General features: G+C 45.1%; 2 protein-coding genes across 7 annotated transcripts in view; both read right to left on the bottom strand.

The window, feature by feature from the left end:
• The window catches only part of LOC106805349 (F-BAR domain only protein 1-like), a 33158-nt gene extending 32726 nt beyond the window's left edge, over nt 1-432 (bottom strand). For all 6 annotated transcript variants that reach the window (XM_014806902.1, XM_014806903.1, XM_014806904.1 and 3 more), the window contains exon 1: nt 397-432. In XM_014806902.1, coding sequence (XP_014662388.1) covers nt 397-414 — 18 coding nt within the window. In that variant the 5' untranslated portion in view covers nt 415-432. The remainder of the gene's footprint in view (nt 1-396) is intronic.
• An 858-nt stretch (nt 433-1290) lies between these two features.
• LOC106805337 (F-BAR domain only protein 2-like) overlaps nt 1291-19381 on the bottom strand; it is a 28213-nt gene continuing 10122 nt past the window's right edge. Inside the window, exons 2-6 of the mRNA XM_014806890.1 lie at nt 12629-12720; nt 4793-4934; nt 3015-3086; nt 2514-2597; nt 1291-1407 (exon numbers count right to left, since the gene is read on the bottom strand). Of these exons, the coding sequence (XP_014662376.1) occupies nt 1291-1407; nt 2514-2597; nt 3015-3086; nt 4793-4934; nt 12629-12720 (507 nt within the window). The remainder of the gene's footprint in view (nt 1408-2513; nt 2598-3014; nt 3087-4792; nt 4935-12628; nt 12721-19381) is intronic.

Genomic DNA, 19381 nt, shown 5'->3' with positions numbered 1-19381 from the left:
AGCTTGGTGAGCTTGGTGAGGCTGGTAAGGCTTGGTGAGCTTGGTGAGCTTGGTGAGCTTGGTGAGCTTGGCGAGCTTGGAAGGTTGTGAGGCTTGGTAAGCTTGGTAAGCTTGGTGAGCTTGGTGAGCTTGGTTAAGCTTGGTGAGCCTTGCGTGAGCTTGGTGAGCTTGGTGAGGCTTGGCGAGCTTGGAAGAGTTGGTGAGCTTGGTAAGGCTGGTAAGCTTGGTGAGCTTGGTAAGCTTTGGTAAGCAGGTGAATCATTCCCATTACACATATTTACACATAATATATATATAATATAAGTTTACAATAATGATTAGATATCGCTTATCATTATGTAAACTTCACTGCGATAACTTTATGGCGAGTACCAGATCTATAATGCCACTCATCGCCTCACACGATACCAGCATTCTTTTTTTTCAAAACTCCTGTCCGAATGCTGCTGTACTTTTTTCCAAGTATACGCTTGTACTCATCTAAAGCCTTTCTTTGAACTTACTGTCAGGCCTGGAGAAATTACCAATAAATAGATATATATATACCAGTAATAAGAGCATAACCTCGTTTAATAAATGAACTGCCAAATACTGAGGATGTTTGACGTTTTAATCACAGCAGCGAAGAGGCGTCATCACGATATATTACGGCTGCGTGATCATTACAATACAAAACTCCGTGACAACGCACGCAGCGTGGCTCACTCACAAAACCACAATGGTTAAAGCTGAATTCAGTCATAGTGTGCAAGACAGCCCATGTTAGCACTGCATCGTCCCAAATCGCTACGTCTGCAGGGTACATCGATATTCAAGACCCGACGTTTGCTTTTCGGTGAAGTTTTTAACATCGATTGACATCAATTGTGCACAGTGCCACATGAAATGCCTGACAATTTGTTATTTAGAACTCCTACTTCTACTGGCTTTCTGCATACGGAGACTAAAAGTCATAAAAGTAGCTGAATCTGTCATGCAAAAGGATACAGACGCCGCATTCAGTACTAGTCAGGGCGCTAGAAATTTTTGGTTTCTACTTTTTAAATAATGCATAATTACGCTGAAAATTATTGTATTCTACGATCCATGCTATAGGATTTTATTCACTCATATATCTATATAGTATTTTATATACATAGATATAGACGTCTGTTTTTATTGATGTTTAACTGAACAATTAATCCGGTTGAGGCAATTTTAGCATTATACTTATTCAGGAGCTAGATATATAGGGGGAGTGTGACATTCAGATAAACAAGGGAATTCGCATTTTACTAGCCCTTATAATACCTACGATTTACTCGCGTAACCTGCATCAACCTTGAGCTCAAATGCGGACACAGTACAGTTCGCACCATCATCGTACGAAATCGGTCTCTCGTAACCCCGCAATCCCGTAGATACAGCCTAAAACGTACGACACGTTCTCCATTCTCTGGCCATTAATCACGCATTGCGACACCTATAATTCAGACAAAAGCAGCAACCTGGTGCGCAGTCGCTCGTGTGGTTTTGCTCTCTCGGATAAGCTGAATGTTCGCGTTGTGGCTCTCAGGGAGATTGAGATCGAGCGGCAAACTCGACGAGCTAATCATTTGGTTGGGCTGTGCGTGGTGAAGCTGCCAACTATGCTACAAAGGTGGCCCTGTGTAGTCTGTGTACCGGCGTCAAAGTTATCTCGCCGAAGTGTTGATGCCTAATCTCCCAGCGAGCCACCAATGCCTCCGCTCGTTAGCACATGCGCACGATAGGTAGCTGCCTTTGTTTGGATTATAGCGCGCGCAATGGTTGGATGATGGCCAGAGAATGGAGAATCGTGTCGGTACGTTTTTAGGCTGTATCTACGGATTTGGGTGCGGTGTCTACCGAGGAACCGATTTCGCAGGAGATTGGGCGAATGTACTGTGTCCCGATTTTGACTCAAGTGTGGATGCATTACGGTAGTAAATCGTAGTATTATAGGGCCTAGTAAATGACGAACTTTCCCTGTTTATTGATGTCACACTCCTCCCTATTATCTACTCCTGATATTATCGACGCAGTCCTATGACATTTTCATATAATCATTCAATGAAAGTTGCAATGCAATATTGCACAATATGAAAATTGCATAATTATCATCTCAACTTTCAACACTTCATTGACTAAGATTATGTTTTGAACTTTTTAGACTCTAAAGATTTTTTGACATTGTGATCACAGTTTTGCAACCCCTACCACACTCTGCAAATTCTGTGAGATATAAGATAGAAATCTTCAACCGTTCTGCAGCCTGAGAACTAGAGCTAGCAATCGTTAACTCTAAATAGCAGCTCAAACACCACAAAATTTCCTCTAGAAACCGGCGAAAAACGTCCAATCGAATGTTAAATTTCTTGTTAAATTTACCCCAGATCAAAAGTGACAGTCACTAGTGTCTATGCAAATATGCGTAACTAGTGCTGTATTGTGATTGCCTCCACTACGCACTGATAAGATGCAATTGTGTGTCAGTGACATCATTGCAAGTATACCTTTTCTAAATCTTTCGGTGATGTGCCCGCATCCCGTTTCAGCTTTTCGTATTCAAGACATCGGGCTGTGTAGGTCTCTTTAGACTGTAAAATTATTTCAATCAAATGCGAATCATAATCATTTCAGTATATAAAAACCGCTAAGAACTATGTATTCGACGACATTTCCTAGGCACCAGGCACGCATTCCCATTAGAAAGACAATAAAAGAACGTCCATACATCACCCAACTCACACACATGACATGTACGTATCGTAATTGCCCAACACGAGTCAATGGCTACACATTCACCAAACCATGCATATTTACACAAATACCTAGAGACTAATAACTGACCATTACTCACACACAGCTAACAGCACGTCAGCATTAATTCATTAGAATGGCATTCCGCTGAACGTACAGTCATGCGACTCAGCCAAGAGATACGTTAGTCGTACACGTTATAGGTCGTCGTACAGACTGTACTACGATGCATTACGATCAACACAAACACTGACCTTCTGCACTAGCTGTGTTGTCTGCTGCATGGATTGAACTACTTCCAGGGTGCCAGACTCCTGGTCCTTCATCTGGAAATTTCAAGCGAGGAAAGGTTGTGCACTGAATTAGATGCCGCTATTGTAGCGTGTGCCCGCAAACACAGGGGTAGGTCCCACAGTAGTGCACTAACCATCTATAGCCAAGGATTAGGCGAAGAGGAAGATTCTTCAATGATTGATTGTTCTTTAACGTAAAATGTCGAGAGATTCGAATGCAAAATCGAAATCCAAATAGAATTATCATTCATCGGCACAGCTCTCACTCCAGTCTGGAATGAACCACGAGGAAACATCACGGTGATTCACACGTGACGTATATCTCACCCCAAGACTGTTGACTTTATTTAACATAATTAATATAATTTATTATGTATGTGATGTTTTTAGAAACAGATCAAGGGAATAATTGATTTAAATTCTGATGATACAAGGTATACACTATTAATATGCTTTTAATTGGGAGTACTGACCAATGCATTATTACTACTCGTTGTCCCAAAGATTAGTAACTGGGTAATTAAGGCACAAGTAGTTGTGAGTAGACAGCTCACAAACTAAATCTGGGTTTACACTATCAATTGTGTGTTGAAAAGTTGACGAGTTGATAGCAACTAGTTGAGAGAATAGAACATGTTCTATTTTCTCAACTTTTTTCGTCAGCAAGTTCATCAAGTTTTTGCTATCGGCGTCACACTGCCGCGAATTAATACGTACAAAAATGTGTAACCGTGTCGCCCCATGCGCACACTGCAGATCAAATGTTGAAACGTTTGCCAACTCGCAGTCAACAACAGAAAAACTTTGAACATCTGATCTCAAAGTTTAAAGGTATATCAACTCGTTGACGTTTCCATAGTGTAAACCCAGCTTAAGTCTAACAGGTAAAACTCCAGACAAATAGGAATATTGCAAACTCGGCGGACGTTACACCCAGTCGTTAAAGTTGCTCATGACATCATACATAGCCGGAGCAACATCACGTTTGTATTTCTCACAGATAAGATGAGTGATAGTCGGTTTTTTATGTGCGCCAACCGCTTAATCTCAAACCAGGAAATCAACTTGTACAGTCTCTCTATTTATTTGCAGTATAAATCTTACAGAAATAATGTTTTCAACCATCCTTTGACTTACTCAATCTGCAATATCACCATAACTTTAACATGAACATTTTAAGTACCACAAAAATTATTATTACAAATGTAAAATTTAATGTACTTCTTTCTTTCCAAATGCTTCTAACTTTCTGGCATCTTCAACAATTTTGTCTTTCACATAAACCTCCATACCAACTTTTATGCTTTCGGCTTTTAGTGAACTTTTTCAAACAAACACTAAAAAGAACTGTGCAAATGGGTGCACAACGAATAATTAGTACTTCTGAAAAAAACTAATAGGTCACCAGACTGACATCAGATATCAAGCTACCTACCCAATATCAGTTCATGGTCGGTCAAAGAAAAGACACAAATACATATTTGCGGGGTTTTGGAGTTTCATTACCTTGCCGATCATTAAACCAGAATGTTAACTCATACATTCTCTTTCACTAGTCAACCAGCATGCCACTGCCAGCTCCCATGTTAACCCTCACACTGTTCAACCAGAATGCCAGCTCACACATTACCAATTAAACCGGATGAGCAAAGTGGCAGGTCACAAGAATGCCCTCAACGAATCACCGGTCAACCAGATTGTCAGATCACGTACTATAACGCCGTCAACTGCAGACTTACACTTCTGTGTTTTTTATGCTGCTCTTCGTTGTACTTCTGGATGTCTTTGACAATCTCCTGGAACTTGTGCGTCAAACCCATATGCAGGCCGGAGAGTCGCTCGGACGAGTTCTTCAATATCTGCCAGACCGGGGAAAACGTCCTGCGTAGCGGAAAAAGAGAATGAGATGCCAACTACAGTTTGTGCTGTACGTGATGCATGGCCATCTTTAACGAAAGTGCTTATTTAATGTACACGATAACACGGATTCATCTCTCAAACGGATCCACAACCCGAGTAAAAGGGATGTTTCCACGTAATTCACAGCATTAGAGTGACAGAGAACCTTTTAACACCATCGCCGAATCGGTTCAGTAAACGAGGCGCGAAAGACTCCGCACAAAGACTCCATCCGGCAAGCCAATTAGCCGCCGATTACTCTACTCTGTGTCGCAATGCACGGAAAAGTCGGTTCCCCCCTCGCACAACGCCCGCGCCATATCACATGGAGAATGCTACTATTGCCATGTACGATGTAACGAACATTCAATTATAATTGGGCTCTGCGTAATTTGCGTCACTCTCTCTCTCGCGCTAATACCGCATCTTTACGAGCAATAACATAACATAGCAATAATATTCACAAACGTTAGGCAGAGAGTGAGATTAGACAGCCTAGCCTACGTAACTTTCATGTGCAGGGGGAGGGGGGTAATAGCATAACTGTATCCTTCGTATAACAGTTTCCTTCGTAACTTCAGTGTATGTCGAGTATCAATGGGATTGATAAGTGAGTTCGATGGGGTCAAGATGCATGGTGTGGTTTACACGTACGTTCTGTTTGCTGTTCATAGTTCACGCTCGTAATCGTTAAAACCAGGGTGAATAATGACAAATTTTATCATGTCACAATTTGTCATTATTATGTCATTCAGTGAAAAAAATACACAGGGGCTCAGGGCGATTTAGCCCCCGAAATGCCAAAAAGAGCCCCGGTAATGCCAAAAAGAGCCCCCGTAAATTTGCATAGAGTTCAATGCAAACCAAATTTTAGAGTGCTATTTTCATGCACGCGAGCTTGAAAAGTATCCCCAGAAAAATAAATTTTTTCCCTGATGTCATTATTAATTATGAGTCATTATTCACCCCTGGTTAAAACGCAATTGAGCACGTGTGAGTATTGACGTTTTTTTAAAGTGCGATGTTTCAAAACTCGGACTTGGACAACCTGTACAATGCAACGTGCACGCCACAGCGTGCCTTGCTGAAAAATTGTGGCCAGCAGGAGATTTGAGCCGCATCTGAGAGAAAATCTGCTTAGACGTTATTACAGCATGCTGATGGGGATACAATACTTTTCATTCAGCATGCGACCGATAGTTTTCAATCTCAAGCTCTGACAAGAAATGAAAGAAACTAGCACACACACAGACATGCACACACACACGCACGCACGCACGCACGCACACACACACACACACACGCGCGTGAGCACACATAAAAACACACACGCATACGTACATGCATTCACACGCAATACACATCAGTTAAATATAGGTTGCGTGCGTGCGTGCGTGCGTACCTCGCTCGCAATCGAATCCCAAAAATAAGGTTTCGTTAATAACACGAAACCGCTTTGATATATTTACGCGCGATATCATCAACTCCGCATGCTTTCTCTCGAACAATATTGATCCAACAGGCGAGAACAGGCAACAATTTTGAGTACAAAACTCTGCGACGTGGAATAACCCTGCGTGATTCGACCACGACTGGCCGCATTCGTTCTAACGCCCGAGCTACGATCTATTCGAAACGCTGGGAAGTTTCCGCCTACTCGGCGGTAATTAGCAAAGTGCAGGCTCGAGAAACACAGCCGACTGATTAAGAGAGGTTCTAATATGGAGATTTCAGCTGATTGCACAATGCTGGGGCGGGGGACGAGCCCTATTTGCCCCAGTACAGCGTTATAACGACGCCGCCTTTCCTTCCAGGGATGCAAGCGTATTAATTAGGCTTTGCTCGAGAAGTGCTCGCCGCTGGGCAGAGGCCCGTTGCCAGAAACAAAATTAGTCTTAACAATAGTCCTAACATTAGCCTTAACTTTACGATGTTTCTGACAACGGTTCCCCCAGAGGAAGCAGTCATTGATCAATAAGCTGTTTATGTAGACGAGCGAGAAAAGAAGGGACGCGTATTCTGCACACTGCGATCTCGTATCTCGTGACACGACTGCTAGCGTCGTACTTGTTCGAGCTTGGTTGATGCGCTCCTCAGTACCTACCTGCGAAGTTCACTGCCTAAATCAGGGGTTCTTAACCTGTGGTTCATGGACCCCGTTGGGGTCCGTGGATGGGCTTCAGGGAATCCGTAGCTGCACCTTAAATCATCCTTAGTCCGTAATCACCTTATGTGCATTTTTCTGGGGAGGGGTCGGTAGATTTCACCAGATTCTCAAAGGGGTCCATGACTCAAAAAATGTTAAGAACCACTGGCCTAAATGCACATGGACCACCTTGGCCAGACTATCTATCTAGCATCGTTGAAAACTTTTGCGATTTAAAAGTGCACGAAAAACTATAATAAAACGTAAATAACCCTAATTACCTCAATGGCTACACCCACCGAATGCCACTCACGATGTTTACTCGGTGACGTGGCCCTCCGAATTCCCATTGGTTGATACAAATCACGTGCCTCAAACTCCTCAATGACGCCACAGTGTTGTCAAGGCACATCCATAACACAAAAACCCAATGCCTCAATAGCTGAACGCCTAGAGCAGAGACGACACGGCTGATATGTCGTTGGATCGAATCCCATCTGTTTTTTCATTATTTTCCTGTTTTCTGTATTTTTCTATGTTTATCCATATTTACATGATTTATTTACAACAATTTAATAACAACAAATAATTTTTTTTGGTTTATAGGGTTAGGGTTAGGGTTAGGGTCACAATGTACCATAAAACAGGAGTTTGAGGTACATGATTTGTATCAACCAATGGGATTTGGGAGCTATGCAGGCCCTAGCTGCGTGTGTGTAACACAGCTGTATATTTCGCCATCGTTGAATTTCTCTTGCGTTTCGCGTGATTGATGGAGCAGTTCTTCAGTGATTCTCATGCAATAGCGATGTTTCATGTTTATAAACATTGACGTCATATGCGCACATGCGGAGTTTAATGGTTGGCAGCAAGCAGATGCGTGATATTGTTCCGATACAATCAATGCAGCGGACGCCACGCACGCACGTGTACGTGCACACACACACTCATGCAAGCATCTGTCACGGTGCACACGCCACGAAACGCATTGCCACTCGGTGTACGTGCACAACCACACTCATGCCACGCACGTCGTACGTACGCAGACGAGCAGACGGCAGCACGTGGGCGCTGACGGTCACGCACACTCTAGTGCCGCACGTGTACGTGCACACGCGCGCACGCAAGCAAGGGCACGTGTCAACGTGCACACGCACGCGCACGCACGCACGTCTACGTGCACAGCATGCCGCGACGCCACGACGCACGTGTATTGCACCACACACGCCACGTAGCACGCACTGCACACATGCAACACGCTTACCTGCCACACGCACGCACGCACGCACGCACGCACGCACGCGGACAACGTTGTACTGCACACGCCGCGCCACGCACGGACACGCACGTGTACTGTGCACACAAGCGGACGCCACGTACGTATGCACGGACGTGTAAGTTCACACGCACGACGCAGCCACGTGTACGTGCACACGCCACCGAAGCTCATGCACGGCACGTGTACGTGCACACGCCACGTGTTACGTGCACACGCACGCACGCACGCACGTGTACGCTGCCACACACCCGGACGCAGCACGCACGCACGTGTACGTGCACACGGCACGCACGCACGCACGCTGTACGTGCCACCACGCACGCGCAACACTCATGCACGCCGTGTTATGTCACCCGCACGCACGCACGGACACAGTGCACGCACGCACGCGCGCACGCACGCACGCCACGCACGCACGCACCGGTACCGGCACACGCACCGTGTACAGTGCACACGCAGCGCAGCCACCACGCACGGTGTACGTGCGACTACATTCATGCATAACAGCGCTTTCTATCAGAAACATGTCGTCATTCATACTGTTCAAATGTCAAAGCCAGCACGCCTTCGCTTCTGCCCAACCACAACACATACAAATACACGGACCTGATCTATGCACGTCACGCTGAAACATCGCCCTATTACGGTTACAACCTGCGCGATGGCGTGTGGCATTATGTTGCTAGTGAATTAGACCGTGCTTACAAATTCGGAGACTGTTGCGCTGGCCAGCAATTGATCCGTCTGCGCCGGCCTTTCGAATTTGGCCGCCGAGATCATATAGCTGCCAGCGCCGTGATACTTTCGATAGACGTTCAGCGGTCGCGTGGCGCCGTTGCCGCCGAACTAGCCGCCGCAACGATCCGCCGCTTAGCGGGCAAGAATGCAATACTCTCAAGGCGACGTTTCTCTGGTATCTGGTCTCTCATCTGCGATCTAAGCTCTGACTGGTGTACCTGCTTTCGCTCTGCGTGTAGGTGTAGCCGGGAGCAAAGGACTACACCGTAGAGCTAAACTAGCCATGCCCTGCTACCAGTTACAACTACCTGGAGACATATCTGCTATTTAGTTAGACTAATCTGACGTCATAAACTGCTACTGGGCATGCTGGATTAGCCTTACACCTCACCATTCAAAGTACTCACTCTAGCTCACAATCCGCCCCGGGCAATTTTCTCTTCATAAACGACAGAGGCTGTACTTTACAGCTGACAAAATGGATGGCATTGGCCAGTTTTCGCTCGATTTTAGAGCGGCCCAAAATGGCATTGAAAATTCGCTTACATAACGCTTAGGACATGTTATCACGAATAATCTATTTTTCGTGATACCCTTGGGAATATGACAGCTGGAATTAAGCATAGCGCTCTAACCATTCAGCCCTGTCGCTCCCGCTGGGAAGGATGCAAAGGGGCGCTAACATCGTAGATGCTACAGGGGATAGGATATGTTAACCATCTGGGCACCCGAGTCGATCGCCTTTTCCTTTGCCTTTCCGTCGAACAACCGACCCACTTCATGCGATGTAGATGAAGATGAACTCGACCGCGGATAGGCCAAACGACTTCCCATAGAACTGAGTTCACCCTGTCCACCACCCAACCTGTATAATCGATGGCCTAAGACTCGATGCACTTACGCACCACGCATACTGCATCTTGGCCGCATATCTCCATATCGCTGCTGCCTCGCAGGTGCATCCAGCGCTTATGCCACAAGCTTCAGAAGCAAGTTTCCCTAGTTACTGCTAAGGCATAATCCGCTCACTACTAGGACAGATAGGATGTGAACTCTCGTGGTCGTTGCTGTCTGCGCTGCTCTCCTCACTACTGCATAGAAATTGATTTTGCTAATTTGCAACTGAAACTAGCCTAGACGCATCGCCTGCACGCACACAGTGCGCGCACACACACGATTGTATGAACCGCACGCACGCACGACACACAGCAACACGCGCACGCACGCCACGAGCACGCCAGCATGCGCACACCACATGCACACGCACACGTATAGTAAAACACACACAGCATGCCACACGCATACCACGGCACGCACGCACACGCCACATCAACACGACAATACGTAACACACTAGGCAAAAGCTGCTAGATTCTAGAAACATGCTAAATTTTTACACGTTTGTAGCGTCAGACAGGATGGAGAGAATGGCTAGCGGCTGCTATCTTGTAACTGTCAACATTACCTACAGCGCATCGATAGACTGTAGTGGAGACGAGAGGCAAGGGAAGCAGAAAAGAGGAAGGGTGGAGGACGGGCGAGGGCACATGATTGGGAAGGAAGAGAGAAGGCTTGAAACGTGAAGGCAGTGAGAGAGGGGGACGGGGGAGAATGAGGATGGGGGAGAAAGGGTGCGGAGAGCGCGAGATAGGATAGAGGTCAGGACGAGAGGAAGAGTTAGAGAAGAGGAGGAAAGAGGAAGAAGCGTTACAAATACAGATGACAATATGAGAGAAAGAAAGGCAAAGCGCGGAGGTGAGGAAGAGATGGGGAGAAAGAGCAGACGGAGATGAGACAAGAGAGATATGAATGAGATGAGAGAGCAGATGAAGAGGAGATGAGAGAGAAGAGACGAGAGAGAGCTACTGAGGGAGAAGAAAGAGAGCGGAAGGAGATGAGAGAACGCGCGCAAGCGAGTCCGAGAGCGGAGGCAAGTAGCGAGAAGCAAGCGAAGTAGTTCTCATGTGAGGGCACAATTAGCAACCACATTACGGTGAAAGTGTGCTGAGGTTAGAAATGGCACACCGCACTACCGACGCGGACTGGAGTTGGCCGCAGCTTTTCGGTAGCTTCGCGAGGCATGTCATCGCCATAGGTTCTCCTCGCATGCTGGCACCTGGCGCCACAAAAAAACACAAAAAAAGTCCAGGTGAATTTTCTGCACAAACGTCGCATGGGAACGCCGAAGCACGAATGTACAAACACGTGCGATCCCCTCGAGCATGCATGTACAGCCGCATACTACACTCGCGTGCCACACACGTACACGCACGCACACGCACCGCGCACGCACGCACGCTTGTGCTAAACGGTCTGTTGGGCGATGACCCGATCGAATGCCACTACCGAGACGTCCGCACCGACAAAATACGCGCTTAGTTTACAACGACGGGCGCGGCGCGCAGGGGCGGGGCGCGAGTAGAAATTTCTCCATCTGTGACACTCAGCGACTTAGCGGGCACGACACCTGCCTGCTGTAAACGCGGAACGCTCTCGTAAACGGTGCAGTGATGAGGAGAAGAACTATTGTTGCTCGGTTAAAAAAAGAAACCTTGCGCTGAGCGGACCAGTGCCAGAGCGCGAGTATCTTTCTGCCATGTACACTGTCAAACTCGATGCAGATCACGACATCAAGTCAGCCGCTGACAGAGTGATTTCACTGGGACGAATGCTACGGATGAATTGGAAGTACCCAGCACGCACGTCAATGTTTCACTCCCATGTGCACACTATCGAAGGCAACCCCTCTAGAGCCTATCTATCCGCAACTCGCGCCCTTTTCTCAAACTTTCTCTTCGCATATATCGAACCCGAAAGATTCGGAATCTCTTGCTTCAACCACGGGGGCGCGGGAGGAGGTTGAGGCCTTGAGCGTTAAGTTATTGTTAAATTTAACCTTACTTATTTATCCCCATATCCCTGATCCATATCACCCTAACTCAACACTTAAGCTCACCAAATGCGCTCAAACGCTATTTCTCAGTACTAGACTAGTACGAGTAACTTCGTAGTCTGCTAATCACACTTACCTCTATGACAGAATAAACTCTATGGCTCGCCATTTCACTGAGGTTTGCTTAAAAACACACAAGATGAGCAGGTCGGAAAAAAAACTAGGACATTCCTGGCCTGGCTAAACGCGCCGACTGTTTTTGCCAAAACAAAATAGCCTCGAAGTGGTGACGTGACGTCACATGTTTTTATCTTTGCTGCGCCCGTACCGCTGTACCGCAGCACCGCTGCACAGTTGCTTGGGGATTGGGGAAACTGTCAACAACATCGGAGAATTTCCACAACATTGGAGGTATTTTCGAAATACCTTTTATAAGATAGCGTGCAGTGAAATGGGAGGAACTAGAGTTTATTTTGTCATAAGGTAGTGTGATTATGCATGCCACGAAGTATTTGCTAGTCTAGTACTGGAGTAATTAGCGTTTGGATGCGCATTGTGAGCCTTTAAGTTTAAGTCCATCATTGTTAAAACTCTTAACTTTGCATACAGTAAATTTCTTACCTGTCCCTGATAAAGTCAGCAAGTTCTTTACTCGATATGTAGCCATGCTTCATGTTGTGGTACAGAACATCAAATCCATTGTTCTTTTCTCCCTGCAGATGATTGGAAATACTTTTAAGGGCACTCGTATACAACACTGCATGTGGATATATACACACGTGTGTATCACACACACTACGTGTAGAAAGTGCATGCAAACACACGTCTTTCATATGTAAATATACGACGTGTACGTCATCCGTAAATACACAACAACTACACTGAACACTGAGCACATAATCTCATAGTGCATAAAGAAAAGAACGCAAATAAGTGCCTTGTTAAAAATTAAACGATCAAGATCACGCAAGAAGCCATTCAGAACAAATGCGACCAAAGGAGGGAGGGGTATAGGCATTGCCTTTACACATCAGAATTCCGTAGACTCTGCATGATCGCTGGGTTATAAACACTCTGGCAACAAATGCGGCGACTCCACGCAAGTTTATTGTAGTATCGATTGCCGGTTGTCACACCTACATCACTTGCTTTCAGTGAGCAATAGTAGATTTGCGCAGTTGCACGGTAAAACCCAGAGCCGTGTTTGTGCAAAACTGGCTAGAGCAGGCAAGTCCCCCACCCCTCACCCGCCTTCGTGACTCATTGGCAATGGATGTGCACTGTGTACATAAACAGTGCTGTCAAAACAGTGCTTTACCAATGAATACCTGTCTAGCTATGGACGCTTTATGACTATAATATCTCACCAAGACACCAACGTACTGTGCTCGTGAATGCATGTCACAATGTCTCCTTGTGACAATGTGTCAAGTTTGTCAACCCTATAGCGACCATCAAAGCTGGACAGGTGTCATTGCCTTGTCTCAGAATCCCCTGCAGTAAAGGGCCGGACACACTAGGCGATTTTATCAGGCGACTCAGTCGGGCGACTCAATCGCCGGTGAAAATCGCCTAATGTGTCCAGTCAGTCGCTGCCGATTTAGTCGCCCGATTTAGTCGCCCGATTCAATCGCATCGATCAAAAACGTTTTGATATTATCGAGCGATTATTTCAGTGGCACGACTCAATCGCCTAGTGTGTCCACTGTCCACTCGACTCGCGCGATAGAATCGGGCGATAAATTAGATCGCATTAAAATCGCCTAGTGTGTCCGGCCCTTAAGGGTGGCAATAGATTCACTCTACTCGTTATGGCTGCCGGACCATAGAAATCAGATTAACATGAAGTCCGGTTGTGTACTAATAAATGAGTGGACTGCATTTAGGGCAGCTACGGAAGTTAATCTCCCCATTGAAGAATGATTGATATTTGAAAGCCATTCTATGCCCACTGCTACTTGCTGTAACACCAGCTTTAACTACTCATAAAACATGGTGAATGGATGAAAGTAGTGCACCATGCAGCAACGATCCTTAAAAATACTTCTATTACTGCAACACTTGTAGCCGAGCAAAGCTGTTGTACTTTACGCTTACTTTAATATCGAGAGAGAAAACTGTTACACGTCCGCATATAAAACCTGCCAACATCGTTACTACTATCAATATCATATTTCAAACACGTGAGTGAAAATCACGCTTACACTCACACAAACCGCCTAATGTTTATTTATTCAGCTACTTACAATACAGTCTAAAAAGTAGTAGTTTCTATGTAAAAGTAAATATGGCAGGCAATGTAGTACACCAGCAGTGCGCGAAATTAGCGCTATTTTGCTGACGGCCGCAGGTTCAACCCCCCATATAATCAGTCCACTTAGCCTATACAAAATTTTGCCTATCTTGCTTTATATCAACAATATTTACGAATTTCCTGACTAGTTTTTACTTAGTGACTAATAAGAAGTAAATTATGTTCCAGCAATTCCTGTCAAACAAGTAGAACTCCACTGATAGCAATGAAATACTGAAAGTGAAATACTACGAGTATGCCTAATGAACACAAAACTAATACCAAATTATTAATAATGGAATACATTGAACAAAATTAAGGGCCCGTTCAAACTTGCCTGTTCAATTTGTCTACGGGCCTGTTTAAAATTCTGGGTGGGCCTGTTCACATTTGGGCTAATTTCATGCCCTGCATCAGCTTACTTAGTTATGTTTAATTAGTAATACACAGACCGACTTAAAAATAAAGTCATCTTTTGTCACAAAAGAATTCATTCAATGTTGTGCATACAGGTTAGTTTAATTATACATCGTACTCAAGCAAAGAAGGAGAGGGGATTTAATTGTATTGCAGACGCTAGGCATTTTGAGTCTAGCTCCAAGATGATTCCATTATAATCATGGAAATTTCATTTACAAAATATGCTCGTCACTATTATTACTTGTGGCATTGCTTCCATAATCCATACTACACTGTGACTGATTCATCTCTAACTGATATCAAGAGCGTATAAAGAAGGAGAGCGTACAACGGTTAAATGCTGAAACCATGTTGCAGTATTAGTCGAATTAATAAACTTTCCCCGTTTTATTTTGACGATTCTTTGCAGTATTATTGATCAGCTGTCCTACCTTGTTAATATGCGGGGGGACATGCGGTTTGTTTTATATTAACAAGGTAGGACAGCTGATCAAGAATACTGCAAAGAATCGTCAAAATAAAACGGGAAAAGTTTATTAATTCGACTAATAAGTTGCAACATGATTTCAACATTTTACCGTTGTACGCTCTCCTTCTTTATACGCTCTTGCTGATATTGTTATATATAAGGGCATTAAAACGTTTGTTAGATAAGGCATATATATCACTCTGATAATTTTTTTCTCAAAAATCAATTTTCTCAAACAATGTCAATGACACCCTCAGCCTCTGATTTCCGGCCAGCATTGATTTTCTCAGTCCACAAAACTACATGTATGTTTCCCATGCAATCAGGCACTACACTGTCACAAAATCCTGATTTGTACAAATTATCTGAATCTGCTGCCCACGCAGACCGTACTCATTACCACTTGAGTCCCAGATTTCCGATTACATTGTCACTAAAGTTTCGGATGTGGAAAAAACGTGGTAACCGTTATTTGGTCTACCATGACAGCGAGAGTCAAGTGAGCTGCCAATTTTAATTGCCAACAATTGCAGTTGAGGGATCAAGTTGTAATCCAATACTAACGAAGCACCATAAATAAAGCTACAAGGCCAAAACCTCGGATAGATCTGAATCTGTGGCCGATTCTCTCAGCTAGATAAGGTAGTTTGATACATGCCCATGCTCATGCATTTCTGATGGATATTTGATAAAATTTCTGCCTTTCTGATAAGAAAGAACAACTGTAATTTCCTAACTTTTGATGGTACAATCTTTTGGAAGAATCACTGCAAATCAGATGGCACTTAAACAAAGTTACCGATATTCTGCACCTTTTTTATTTTTTATTTTTTTTCAGTGTAAGCAATCTAATGGCGCTGTCACACCACCGTATGAAAGCCAGCGTATACCGACGTATGAAAAATTTGGTGAATACGCTGGCGTACGTCGAATAAGTTATGGGTAAGTTTTGTATAAGTTAAGAGCACGCTGAAGCACGCTGGTATACGTCGTAGTACGGCGAGGTCGTCAAATTTTGTGCATGCACAACATTTTTCGACGTATGCCACCGTATGCCCATACGTCCCGCATACGCGGGCCATAAGTTGTAGGTAAGTTATGCGATCGTTGACACACGTTCACACACGTTACTTGTAAGTTACGCATAAGTCGAAATACATCGAGATAATGTCTAGCGTACCCAAAACTTATTTCGAACCTGAGTAACGAGTAACGTGCTTTGAACCTATGTGTAACTTATCTCCAACGCATATTGATGTATGTAGACGTATTTGACGTGTTCAAGACGACCACAGAACTTACTGAACGTGTTTCTAGCTTACAGCTACCGTATTATGTATAATGGCGTATTGGCAGCGTTTAGGAAAATTTGTATATATAACAAGTGCCGCGGAGCGACAGCGCTCATCTAACGTCTACTGCGGTGACTCTGTGGTGGAGTGGTGGGATTCTAGTAAACCCTCTTAGTCCCATGGTCTCTCATCTGGATCTAGCTCTACTGGTGTACCCTCTTCGCTCCTGCTGTAGTAGCGGGAGCAAAGGGACTACACCGGTAGAGCTAAACTGAGCCATGCCTGCTACCCAGTTTAAACTACCTGGAACATATCTGCTATTTAGCCTAGACTATCTGCGTCATAACTGCTACTGGCATGCTGGTTAGCTTTACACTCACCCATACAAGTACTCACGTAGCTCACAATCCACGGGCATTTTCTCTTCATAAACGACAGAGACGTACTTTACAGTGACAAATGGCACGGCATTTTCCAGTTTTCTGTCGATTATGGCAGCCCAAATGGCCATTAAATTCCTTACTAAACGCTAGGGACATGATTATCACGAATACTTATTTTTCTGATACCCTTGGATATGACAGCTGGGAATAAGATAGCTCTACCATTGCAGCCCTGTCGCTCCCGCTGGGAAGGGAGCAAAAGGGGTACATCCGTAGAGCTAGGGATAGGATATGTATAACCATCTGGGCCACCCGAGTCGATCGCCTTTTCCTTTCCTTTCCGTCGAACAACCACCCACTCCTGCGATGTTAATGAAGATGAACTGACCGCGGATAGGCAAACGACTTCCCATACGAACTAGTTCACCCCTCCACCACCCCAACCTGTTATAACGCTGGCCTAAAGTGATAGCACTTACGCACACGCTACTGCATCCTGCCCGCTATCTCCATATCGCTGCTGCTCGCAGGTGCATCCCAGCGCTATGCACAAGCTTAGAAGCAATTTCCCTAGTTCTGCTAAGGCATAATCGCTACTACTAGCAGATAGGTGTGAACTCTGCGTGGTCTTGCTGTCTGCGCGCTCTCCCTCACTACTGTATAAAATTGATTTCGTAATTTGCAACTGAAACTAGCCTACGCACGCATGCACGCACACGTGCGCGCGCACACACGATTGTATGAACGCACGCACGCACGCACACACACACGCACGCATGCGCACACACATGCACACGCACACGCACACGTAAGTAAACACACACACATGCACACGCATACGCACGCACGCACGCACACGCACACACACACAACGACATACACGCAATACGTAACACACTGGCAAAGCTCTAGATTCTAGAACATGCTCCAATTTTTACACGTTTGTAGGTCAAGACAGAGATGAAGAGAATGCTAGCGGCTGCTATCTTGTAACTGTCAACATTTACTCTACAGCGCATGATAGACTGTAGTGGAGAGAGGAAGGAAGAGAAAGAGGAAGGGGTGGAGGGAGGGTGAGGGCAATGGAAAGGGAAGAGAAGAAGCTTGAAAGTGAGGGAGTGAGAGAGGGGGAGGGGGAGAAGGATAATGGAGGGAGAAAGATTGAGGTCAGGACGAGAGGAAAAGGTAGAGAAGGAGAGAAAGAGGAAGGGGTGGAGGGAGGGTGAGGGCAATGGAAAGGGAAGAGAAGAAGCTTGAAAGTGAGGGAGTGAGAGAGGGGGAGGGGCGATTAATGGTAATAGTGCAGGAAATGCAGAATTGCGCATCTATATATTAATATATATATATCATATATTATACTTTCTATTCTGCCTATCTATTATAGGGAGGACACATTAATACTGTATACGTATTAATCATACCGCATTAGTATGAAACGTGAAATCTTATTATACCGTAGGAATCTTCACATGTGCATCCATCATAATTTAATCCATCCACCCCTGTCACCGTCCGTCCCTCTGTACATGTGTCTCTCGTAGTCGACTCCTTTTCTGTTTCTTTTCTCGCTTTTTCTCCCTCCCTCTTTCTTTTTCTTTGTCGCCCTCTTTCTATTCTTGCCGTAAATTGTGAGATAGCGCGAAATTTAAACAAAAATCACAGGCAGAGGAACGCATTGAAACTTCAGATACGTATGTAGCATATACGAGAGAAATCGAACATCCGAGTATGTAATAGTGAAATGTTTTACCGACGATGTTTCTAATGGAAAAATTTATCTAATATCAGCAACCGTAGTTTATGTTTGTTCGAATATTAAGTTTCTGAATGCGAGAAAAGCTGCAAATGTTTGCAAATGCCATCGCCCCGTGATCAGTGGGAAACATTTTGCCGTGCTTCGCAGCAGTTGCACGCATGAGATCGAATCATCGAATGGCGACGTCAGAGCAAAACAAGTATTTATAGTAGCCGGTCGGATTGAGCTGCACAGATATCAACTATTGCAACATAAACCAACGTCACGGTCGAATGTGCGCGGACGTGAGAGTGAGCACCTTAACGCCAGGTGAAGCGTTTGCGAGCATATATAAGCTGGGACGTTTGTTCACAAACTCACGATTCATTCTAGGAGGGAATGTTGCGCGCTCACTGAAGATATCGTCGTTTGAGTCTGCTCTGACGAAAACTCTTGCAAGTTACACCGCATGATCGCTTGCAGTTTCTGGTGGTCTTCTATCGGGCACCTACGGAGGAAAAAGCAGTTGGCAGCCAGGGAGAAGGAGCGGAAAACCAGGACGCAACCAAGCAGGCAGAGAGAGAGGGAGCTAGGACGTCAGAGAGAGAGAGCGAGAGAGAGAGATAGAGAGAGAGCGAGCGACGGAGAGCAGCGAGAGAGCAGAGAGAGAGCAGAGAGACGAAGAGAGAGCGAGGAAAGAGAGGAGAACGATAGAGGGAGAGTGTGTGTGTGGTGGTGAGAGAGAGCAGAGAGACGAAGAGAGAGCGAGGAAAGAGAGGAGA

Source organism: Priapulus caudatus, unplaced genomic scaffold (assembly GCF_000485595.1).
Source record: "Priapulus caudatus unplaced genomic scaffold, Priapulus_caudatus-5.0.1 Scaffold110, whole genome shotgun sequence".
Lineage (NCBI taxonomy): Eukaryota > Metazoa > Priapulida > Priapulimorpha > Priapulimorphida > Priapulidae > Priapulus > Priapulus caudatus.
Note: the sequence above shows the minus strand (reverse complement) of the source record. Positions and strands in the feature narration are given on the sequence as shown.